Raw genomic sequence first — 11806 nt, 5'->3', positions numbered from 1 at the left:
GAACGAAAATATATGTATATATATAATTTTCTCTCGCTTTATACAAACACAAACACACTTTATACACTTGCGTTTGTATAAAAAACGAGAGAGGCGAGGGAGAGAACGAGAGTGGCAAGCGAAATTCACCAGGAGAGAGGTGAAATAGCAACAATTTGCTATGAGGTACAATTAAATCAAACTATATTTATAGCATTTAATTTAAATTAATAGTTTGCTATTATATACAATTTTCCCTATGGTGTCTAAGGTCGATCAACGCGATGAGACTTGTAGAGATCGTCAAGTGAGTAAAGATCCAGCCCAATCAACGTCTGAAAACCTAACCGAATTCATTGGTGAGTTTCTTGTGATTCAAAGGCCCAAAATTCTCTTGGGCCAACATGTGAGAGTCAAGTATTGCAATTATGGGTCCAAATTTTAGTGCTCTTTGAGGCCCAGATTTTTGTTTTGGATATGAGCCCAGTTTCTGACAAGGGTGACCCTTTGTACGTCAGTTTCTTAAATTTGTTAGTAAATTTTACTCATGCGCCCAAATTATAACTTGTGACCATTGAGCATCAGGACATGTGATAAATTGTTGATATTAGGCATATTTGTATCAATTTTTGGAGGGAAAAAAATGAATGTGTTCTTGGATGCCCATTACGTATGTAAGTTAACAACTTGAAATATGTCACTTTTTAATTATATGCATTAGTCTCAATGAACCGTTAAATCCTAGCATTTCTATTTCTATTAATATGTATAATTAAAGAAGATGAATATTTATGTGAGCCCGACATATGTGATGGGCTGCTACATTATTTTCATTTTTAGCTAACAATTAAAAAAAGAGAATTTCAGAAATAGCAAAAATAATAGATATAATAAGGTTCTATAGTTATAATTTCGGTAATTGTGCTCTAACTATAGTTCTGCTTGCTAAGGAGGCTGCGGTTTGCATATTTCGTTTGCCCGTTTGTATATTTCGTTTGTCAATATACAAATAGGGTAATTAAATACAAAATTTGTATTTATACATTTAAGAAATTTTTCAGAACTTCATTTGTATAATTCGCTTGTCAATATACAAACATGGTAATTTATTATAATTTTTTCATAAATTGTATATATATAGCTAGGATAAACATATACAAATTCTGTATTTATACAATCAAAAATCGTATTTTACAAAATCTATATTTATACAAGGAACCAAATTAATTAGGAAACTGAATATCAAGATTTCGCAAAACTAAAGCCACAAATTAAAAATAATCGAAATTATAACTATATTACATAATATACTCTAAATATTTGCTATTTCAGGTAATTTTTCCTTACAAGAATGCATAAAACTATGTAGCATGGCATTGATCAATTTCACCTATATGCATTTTTTTTTATAGTTTCTTCGTTATCTTTAAATCATGAGTTCGCTTCTGTTTGTGCCTTTCTATGCTTACGAACTAAACCAACGTACAACATGCAAGTTCAATTTCCTTGCATTTGAATAAATTGGAGAATGACAGCTTAAAATGTTTTTTAACAATATCAAGTTGCAAGATATTTAAAATTTGAGTCAAATATATATATATATATATATATATATGAATATATTATTTAATTTTTTTAATGAAAATATGAATGCCACAAGACAAAGATGTCGGTTATCTTTTGCATAAAAAAAATAGTATGCTTAAATTGTGGACTTTGCAACTAGGTGATTTTACAACTTGGATTCTATCAATCACTATCTTTGTACTATTTAATATGAATAGTGGATAACTTATTTTGATATCGTCATTTAATTTGTATTTTAAAAATTATTTATATGCACATTTACTTCGGATAACTTCATAATATATGACATTTGAAGTTATTTTTGATAAAATTTAACTTCAAATACTTTATGAGTAGTCTTAATTACATTTTTTGTGGCATCATTTGGATTTGACACGATATTTACGAAAAAAACAAACTTTTGAAATTTATGATCTAAAATAATTTTTTGATGTTTTTGTGGCTGTCAATCATTTTTATTAATAATAAAATGAGAATTTTAAATTTAAATTGTTTCTAATTATAATAAGGCATCACTCTTTTTGAGGCGGACTAAAAACGAAAAGATTAAAAATTGTCACAGCAAATAAGATATATGTATAAAAAATCTTAAATATTCTTTACTAATTTTTTAACTTCACTACTATTCTTAATAAGTATATTTCAATAAAACTTGAATATAAACACAATATAAACAAAATAATAATAATCTAAATTCGACAAAACTCACATCTGAACTACTAGCTCCGTTCCTGATTACATATTTAGCCTTGTCCAATTGTATCTACTTTTTTTTAACACGATTTTTTTTTGGTCTAATGTGTGATGACGTGGCTACAGCTTGGATGATAGTTATTTTTTCTTGATTTTTGTTCTTGATTTTGTTTTTAGTCTTGATAATACAAAAGAAGATAAATAAAATAAAATAAAATTCACAGCTCAGACTTGGAATTTAATCCAATTTTTTTGTAGGAAATGACTTGGTTCCTAGTCATTTAGCCTAATATTTTCAATAAAAAATAAGATTATCTATACACGTAATGCTGACTCATCACACATATACTCAATCTTCCCCACTCTCATAGCAAGTCGCGTGTTCGCTACAAACGAGATAAAAGGTTCATATTTATCCCTGTACTAATCGAAACTGCTCAATTTTATCCTTATCGCTAGCAAATCACCTCACTCTTCTTATTATTAACGAAGCTTTAGCATGAAATAAAAAGATTCAAAATTTATACGTGAATCATTTCAATCACGCGGTATTACATATTATAATGTGATACGTTAAGATATATAATGAAAATCTTTAATATTAAAAAATAGTTAGAAGTATTGTAAACACCTCTGAACTTGACACAAATTATTAATCTTAATTCCCGAACTATTGATAGTCTAACTAAACTTAAATACACCCCTGATCAGCCAAATGACATAACAAGTGGTTTCAAACTTTTGTAGGAACATGATGTAAAAAGTCTAATGAAGTGTTGAAAACATCCCTAAACTTGACGATAATTTAGGGGTGTATTTCACTCATGTTGAAAAATTGGAGGTGTATTTAAGTTCAGTTAGTCAAGTATAAGAGTATTTTTAAAGCTATAAAACTAATAATAATCTACGGCGAGTTTTGGAAGTGTAATTTTGGTTGTTTAAACACGCGCTTATGAGGCGAGTGGAGGAAATGACGGTGAAGTAAGTAGTTGTCATTTTGAACGGGTCTTGAGGGATATTTTAATAATATTTATAATAACTTTAATTTATTTTTTTCAGTTAAGGACTCAAAGATTTCAAATTATCTAATTTTGGAAATTTTAAGGAGTTGCTAGATTTTCTTTTGAGGACTCCACTGACCAAATGGTTTCTTTTAAGGACTCTAAAATATTATAAATTTCAGGCAAGGACAATTTTAATCTAAACACTATAAATACCCATAAATTGTTTTTCAATATCATTCACATCATACAACAGCATAAACAGAATCTCATTTGCTAATTTTTGTTGATATATTTTATTATTATTTTTGTTGTTGAGAAAATGACTATTCTCATTGATCAGCCTGAATTTGGTATGTTATAATCCTTCTTTTTTATTTTTAAATAACTATATTAATTTATATTGTGAATGAAATGATATGGAGTTTCTATTTGTGTTGTTCGAATTCTCCTAAAATGTTATTGCGCTTGTATCTAATTTTCCAAGAGTATACTATTTTTTAAAAATGTATTATCAAATCTCTTCCTAACTGCTTTGTGGTTTTATACTTTTTAATTGCTATAGCAAAATGTTTTCATCAAAAATTTATTTTATATATATATATATTTATTGATAATCGAGAAATCCGTCTGTGATCCGCCCTTTGGATCAATCATAACCTTTTAAACTTGGTGGATAATGGGCCCGCCCCTCTAAACCTGTGACCTAAGCCACAAATCTCCACCTTTTGCCACTCGAGCTAGGCCTTGGGAATACATATATATATATATATATATATATAGAGAGAGAGAAGAGATTTGAAATGAATTAATTTTTATTAAAATTTTATATGAAATTTAAATATTTTTTTACTTCTTTGAAACTTTCCACACGTTTCAGTCGATAACATCTATAATCAAATCTCTCCAAACGATGTTGTGTTTTGATATCTTTTGATTGCTATAACGAAATATCAAAACATATAATAGTATAACATATCGTGAAAAATAGCCTCCATTAAGAAAAATATCATAAATAATAATCGTTATAGAAAAATTTGACTGTATACACTCTTATTAATATTATATATGGATTTTTTTTTAAAAAAAAAATGATAGGATCACAAGTGGAGGAGAAAAAGGTCTCATTCAATGCCAATGAACTTATTTTGGATGGTGGATTTATGGTACCAAAGACATTGTCTTCTCAAGATGAGATATTTGAAGTGCCAGACATAAATGCATTTGGTCAATCATTTAGGTACTTTTATTTATTTTTATATATTTATCGTCAATTTTTAGTGAAAGATTTTTTATTCGAGTTCTGAAATTAAAAAATAAAACTCAAAAATGATTTGATTTAAATGGAAACTAATTTTTTTAAGTTGAATGTTTTTGATAGGGATTATAATGCACAAAGTGAGAGACAAAAATCAGTGGAAGAATTTTATAGGGTTCAACACATTAACCAAACATATGACTATGTAAGTTCAATTCCTTCTTTTTATAACGGTGTTGTTTATTTCGATAGAATATATACGATATAACATAACATAAAAATCTGATTCTAAAAAGTTTTTGATTGTTATAGAAAATAATTGTATTTTAAAATTAAAAAAAAAAAATCTCTATAGAAATTTGAAGCATGATTTCCCTTGACCTTTCCTTACAAGTCGTTATATTTTCATCTTATACTATATTATTCTTGATCAAGATGTAACCACAAAATTCATCTTTTCATTAAAGCTCTCTTTTATTTAACCATGATTTATATAATTAATTTTGATTTTTTTTTTGTAAAATATTGTAGGTGAAAAAAATGAGAGAAGAATATGGAAAATTGAACAAAATCGAAATGAGTATTTGGGATTGTTGTGAACTTTTGAATGATGTGGTTGATGATAGTGATCCTGATTTGGATGAACCACAAATTGAGCATTTGTTACAAACTGCTGAAGCTATTAGAAAAGATTATCCAAATGAAGATTGGCTTCATTTGACTGGCCTCATTCATGGTATTTTTTCTGTTTCAATTTATGTAGCGAGTTCAGAATATGAAGTTTATATTGTAGTATTATATATATTGCGTAACAACAGTTGATGATTCAAAATATACAATAGGCTATGATATCATTACTTCTCATGGAAATTTATGTACATTCCTTTTTATTTTGTATTTTTTTACTTATAAGCCGAATTGAAAATAACTTTTTTATCTCTGTAAGATAGGATTTAGAGTGCGTACATATTATTTTTCTCAAATCTCACTTATGGAATTTTATTAAATATGTTATTATTGTTGTTATTATCAGTACGTATAACTTAAACTCGTTTTTATTTTGAACCATAGACCTAGGAAAAGTACTTCTTCATCCAAGTTTTGGAGGGCTTCCTCAATGGGCTGTTGTTGGAGACACATTTCCTCTTGGTTGTGCTTTTGATGAATCAATTGTTCACCACAAGGTATACTACTAATACTTTTGTTCATATTAGTATCAGAATTAGAATTTTTATTATACTCCAAAATTTTAAAAAGTAAATAGACGAGGAGAAAATCAAGGGACATAAAAAATAATTGTAACTTTATATATACAGTATAATTTTTTATCAAAAACAAGTTTCATTAAAACCCTCTTGCACCCTTTAACTTGCCCCCTAATTTTTAGATTCATTACTTACTTTTTCCGGCTAGTATTCATAGGTTATACACTAATTATACATAAAAATTATATATGACATGAATTATACATATATTATATATTTATCGACTTTTTTTTATAATTTTTTTTTTATCATGCAGTATTTTAAGGAAAATCCAGATATTAACAACAATATTTATAACACAAAAAATGGTGTATATGAAGAAGGTTGTGGACTTGACAAAGTTGTTATGTCATGGGGACATGATGATTATATGTATTTGGTTTCCAAGGAAAATGAAACTACTCTTCCTTCTGCTGCTTTATTTGTTATACGTTACCACTCTTTCTATGGTAAGATTTTTTTATTTTCGTATCGATATTTATTGGCTCGATTAATTTAAATTTGAGTTACATAAGATTCATTAAAAGGGTGTGGGAAGAGATTAGAAATTCTTGCAATATATGAATCTATTAGATCGCGATTGAAAATTTTCTCTTGAGCAAACTGAAATTTTTATAGGAAAACGTTTGATCGGTTCTAAAAATGAGAAAATAGTCTAATATTTTATTAGTCTCTGTGTGCTAAAAGAGAAATATTTATGCAAATCAGCTGAACTGTGTTCAGTTACATGTAATTATCTTTTGAATGATGTAATTATTAAATATTTTTTTACAGGATCAGTATTTTATTGAATTTAAATATTTTTAAAATTTATTCTTGATATTCTGATTTATTAATGTGAACTAACTTTTTTTTAAAATAATATTTTACAGCATTACATAGGTCAGGAGCATATACACACTTGATGAATGAGGAGGACAAAGAGAACATGAAGTGGCTCAACATTTTTAAGTAATTATTACTATTTTTTTCATTTTTTTAAATTATATTTTTATTTTGAACAATTTTTTCTTATTATTTACAAATTTAAATGCAGCAAATATGATTTATATAGCAAGAGTAAAGTTCGAATTGATGTGGAAAAAGTCAAGCCATACTATCTCTCTCTTATTGAAAAGGTATGTATTTTTTGATACGTATCAGATTACCTAAAAGATAAATTATACAACTAAAAAATTAATAACCTGATAATTTTATATATTATAGTAGATTCAATTGCTAATAATTTTTTTTTTATTTGTTAATGCAATGCAGTATTTCCCAACAAAGCTGAGGTGGTAATTGAATCCATGGTGGCAGAGTAGATAATATATAATTAATTGTTAATTATAGAGAAATAGCTATTTTCAACTATATTTCATATTCCTTTATGTTGATTATTAAAATATTTTATCCTTTCGAAATGTAATTTCGTTTTCTTTTTAAATTCTAAATTCGGAAATGTATTTCTTTCGTTTCATTCATGAATAAATTCCATTGAGATTTTATTGTCTTATATAGCCTGTTAAATTCAATAACTTTATAATAGCACATAGAAGATTTAACAAACTAGATAGCGAACATCGTATATAGGGGTATTCACGGTTTGGTTTGGGTCGGTTATTGATCAAAACCAAAATCAAACCAACTTAATCGGTTTTAAAATTATCAAAACCAACCAAACCAAATATAATATACATTTATCGGTTTGGTTGTTTTCGGTTTTGGTTTGGTTTGGTTATTCGGTTATTAACCATACATAAAAATAAAAGAAATAATTCATTCAAAACGTGAAAAAAGTGACAACAATCCATTCAAACAAAAAAATAGTTAGAATGACTGGCATTATAGAACTTTCGATCATTGAATTTACTGAATAAAACTTCAAAATTCACTATTTTGGCATTGAAGGAAGAGACAATGATATTTTTAGTCTCACAAAAAATTTTCATACACTCATATACATGAAACCAATAAGAAAATGTTCTCACCTTGGACATTTTTTCTTCATAAGTAAATTCTAAATAAATTTTGATGAAACATATATAAAATCTTTAAAATTGTTTATCAATATAATATATTATGTATGTATAATAATAAAATTTATGTATATAACTTGTTGGTTCGGTTCGGTTATTTCTTCGATTTTTTCCGAACAAAACCATAACCAAACCAAATACTATCGGTTCTTAACAATCTAAAACCAAACCAAACCAAACCCATATTAAATCGGTTCATTTAATCGGTTTGATTTGGTTTTTCGATTTGGATCGGTTTTTATCCAAACCATGAACACCCCTAATCGTATATATACGATTATTATTTTTTATCGGTTGAAAGAAGTTATTAAGGGCCAAAAATCAATAATAGTTATCTTATTGGTTTTGATTATTTACAATGTTTACAAATCAAAAATCGATAAATCAAATTAATACTACACAAATTCGAACCAAACTGACCAATATGCACCCCTACTCTAATGATATGAAATATGGTTATGCTTATGATGACGAAACATGTTTGGTCCCACTTATGGGATCATCAAATCTTGACGATTTTGACGAATAGGATTTTATAATATCAATATTTAAATTTTGATGTCATTTTAAAAATAAATTACAAGAATAAATTTACAACTAAAAACGCTAGAATTTGATCATCAAATCTTGACGATTCTAGCGGATCTCAATAAAATTCATCGAGTCACCTTAATACAAATCTTGACGACCACAATAAGTTGGCCATAAAATCTTGATGATTTTGATGAATCACCATACAATTTGTTAGGTTGTCAATTGTCAGAAATTGATCTCAAATCTCGATAATTCTAATAGGTCGTAAATATTTCAGTAGCACGTTTTTACTTCAAAATTGACCCAAATGATTGCAAATCAAATCGAAATTTGATATTCAATCTTCTAATACCAATCTCAATAATTTTTAATTGTTAAATTCAATTTAAACCTTCAAAAATCAATAGATTCACTTTTGTTATCTTCAACAATTCATCATTAAACGTAAAATTTTTAAGAATCTCATAGTGTACTGATGAAATTACATCATATTCCTACTCTTAAAACTCAATAGTTGTGTTGTTTCAAATCCTAGGCCCAATCCACTATTAGTTAATCAGCCCAGTTAAACTGAGGCCCAATACGAAACCAAACTAAACCCACTTGACCCAAACTTAGCCGGGCTGGTTCTGAGCTACTCAGGCCCAAAGTGTAGATATATTTGTGATTTGGAGAATTTGGTAAGAACTAAAGCAAAATAAATAGTTGAGACTATAATAGAGTTTTTTTTTCGTTTTTTTTTTCATTCGGTGTCCGACACTTTTATTGGAGTCTGACTGATTCGAATTTACGCCGGATAGAAATTAAACCTCCCCATATTTAACCCAGGACTAAAACCCGAGACCTCTGGTTATAGGTAGGGGTGCGCATCGGTCGGTTCGGTTCGGTTTTAGGTGTTATTGGTTCGGTTTATCGGTTTTCGGTTTGTAAATACGTCAAACCAATAACATATTTCTTATCGGTTTTTGGTTAATCGGTTTATGGTGTTTAACGGTTCGGTTTTCGGTTTAACCAATAAGAAAATACTCATATATATTATATACACGATAAGAAAATTTTCAAATAAACCATATGATTTTTCCAGCATTTGGCATGAAAGTAATAATCATAAAAGTAACAATTATTTTTCTTGCAAGTTTAGACACTAGACACATTCAAAGTAAAAAGTGTGAAAGTAACAATCGTTTAACCATTAACAATAAGACTAGTAAATTTAGTATAGTCTTATTGGGTTATCGGTTTAACCATTAACAAAAATTATAAAACCGGAAACCGAACCAATAACCCAATAAAAAATTTTGCAAAACCGTTTAAAAACCGTTAGCCCAATAACCCAATATCAATAAACCAGTAGTGTTTTTTTCGATTCGATTTATTGGTTAAATCGGTTTTTGCACACCCCTAGCTGTAGGAGAATCAACCTCATCCACTACACGACATCATTTGGTGCTGAAACTGTAATAGAGTTGAGTTGGTATCATGGGTTTATCATAAGTCTCAGATTTAGTGTAAAATAAATATTTTAAAATTAATTTTGATTGGTTTTCAAATAAATTATAAGAAAAGATATATGAGTATTTGACAAGTGTTGGACATGTTAGATCATGATCCCTTATTTAGCCATGTTGACTTAATCGAAATAACTTTTGCGCGAATTCATGATCTAACCACTTATTAACTTAGTCGATTTAACCTGTTTAAATTCAACACAATCAGACCAATATTTAATAATCCACTTATTATTTAGGATTTTTCATTTTTTGTGGATGTGGGTAACTATTCATTGATGTAAGATGGTGAGTGATGACCAAATATTATTCATATACAATTATGACCATGTGTGGGGATATTTTTGAAAAAAAGCTACAAGGTTGGCCAATCACATGTATTTGCGTCCTACAAATTTATTACAATTAATAATATGGACAGTGTATTTCTATAAGTGAAATTTGATTAAAGTAATATGTGTACAGTCTTACTCTTATTTTATGATGGTAGAAAGACTTTTTCGATCGACTCGTGGTTCAAGTAAAATATTTCATATCCAAAAAGAAAATAAAATACAATAATAAAAAAGTCATGTACAAAATAATCCAATAAAAATCAATAGCAATAACGAATACAAATATAAAACAAAAAAATAACAAATAATAATGAAATCGAAAGAGTCTAACAATTTTATTATTGGATTATTCCTTTGCCGTTTTCACCAAAACGTACAAATGTCATCAAGTCATCCCCAACTAACAAAACAAAACAAATAAAATTAATTTTATATCTAAACAATAAAACTCATTGTTAATTTTATTTAGTGATGAAAGATATATTACCAGAAGATTTTGTTAGCTATGAAGAATTTAACGATGATTATCGACATATTAGTAGCTAATTCCTTTTCTTTTCTGTTTTTCTCTGGTGGAGTTTGAAAGAGGTTTTAAGTCAAAACGATAAAGATTGAAATGTATATTTAAGTATATCAATAATACTAATATTTCATGTATAGATCTAGTTTAATTCGAAAACGATGATTTTTGTTGAATTCATAGTTGGATCCGTCACTATTAACGAAAGAGATGAAAACTCATATAGCCGTAAAATCATATGATCTACAACAAAAGTGATATCCAGTGATGATAAAATTTTCTTGTAGCTGCAATAATAACTACCACAAAAATATTTAACCACAGCTAAGTTAATATCTTACCTTGAAAGTCTTAAAATCTTTAATAATATTTACATATAATGATAATTATAAATACTCATATTTATTATCGTCACTTATAATATAATATATCGATGAAGTTTGTGATTCCAATAGTATAGTAAAATCATATAAAAGTGTGGAGATATTTTTGGGGATTGGCCAATCACTTATATTTGCGCATACCATAGTCCATAAAGATTCCTCCTTGTCGTTTTCACTAAAATCAAAATAATAAGGGCACGCAACTAAACGATTCGCTAAGCGGAATAAGTTGAGATATTTCAAAATTAGATTTAAGATTAACTTTATATTATAAGATAAATTTATATTGTTAATTAGACATATAGTATAAATATAATTCCAAATATAACCTTAATCCCACCTCATTTAATTAAATTTGATATTATTTTATCTCACTTTCGAGATAGAATAAATTAGTCAAGGAGTTTCAAAACTACAATTTCAAAATAATTTAACCCACATACCAAATGCCCTTAAGAAAAAATTGAGAAAAAACTAACAACTAACCCTTTTTGTTTCTATAAAATCAGGAATAATTATACTTTTAGTTCCTCAATTATTCATAATTATATCTGTTGTTCCCTTTAAATAAGAAAAATATGGTATTGATAGTACTTTTAATTTAAGAATAATAAATCCCCTCATATATGGAGACATCAAAGCAAATTTAGCATAATACATCCATTAGTTTGCTAAATTATTGAAAAATTCACAATTTTTTTTTGGGGTAGGGACGGGCGGTGGTG

The 11806-nt window shown here is 27.6% G+C and overlaps 2 protein-coding genes across 2 annotated transcripts in view; both read left to right on the top strand.

Moving 5' to 3' along the window:
• Window positions 1-3501: 3501 nt before the first annotated feature.
• LOC102581550 (inositol oxygenase 4-like) lies at window positions 3502-7273 on the top strand. Its single transcript, XM_006353447.2, has 9 exons — window positions 3502-3613; window positions 4359-4500; window positions 4642-4723; window positions 5050-5254; window positions 5590-5702; window positions 6040-6232; window positions 6656-6734; window positions 6820-6901; window positions 7038-7273. Exons 1-9 carry the CDS (start codon window positions 3583-3585, stop codon window positions 7062-7064), a joined length of 954 nt encoding a protein of 317 aa, XP_006353509.1. The 5' UTR covers window positions 3502-3582; the 3' UTR covers window positions 7065-7273.
• LOC102580877 (mitochondrial-processing peptidase subunit alpha-like) overlaps window positions 4564-11806 on the top strand; it is a gene marked incomplete at its 5' end in the record, with an annotated part of 37294 nt that continues 30051 nt past the window's right edge. The window contains 1 exon segment of the mRNA NM_001288239.1: window positions 4564-4601.

The sequence above is a fragment of the Solanum tuberosum genome, unplaced genomic scaffold (genome assembly GCF_000226075.1).
Source record: "Solanum tuberosum cultivar DM 1-3 516 R44 unplaced genomic scaffold, SolTub_3.0 scf00155, whole genome shotgun sequence".
In the NCBI taxonomy this organism is placed as follows: domain Eukaryota; kingdom Viridiplantae; phylum Streptophyta; class Magnoliopsida; order Solanales; family Solanaceae; genus Solanum; species Solanum tuberosum.
This window is presented reverse-complemented; position numbering and strand designations above follow the sequence as displayed.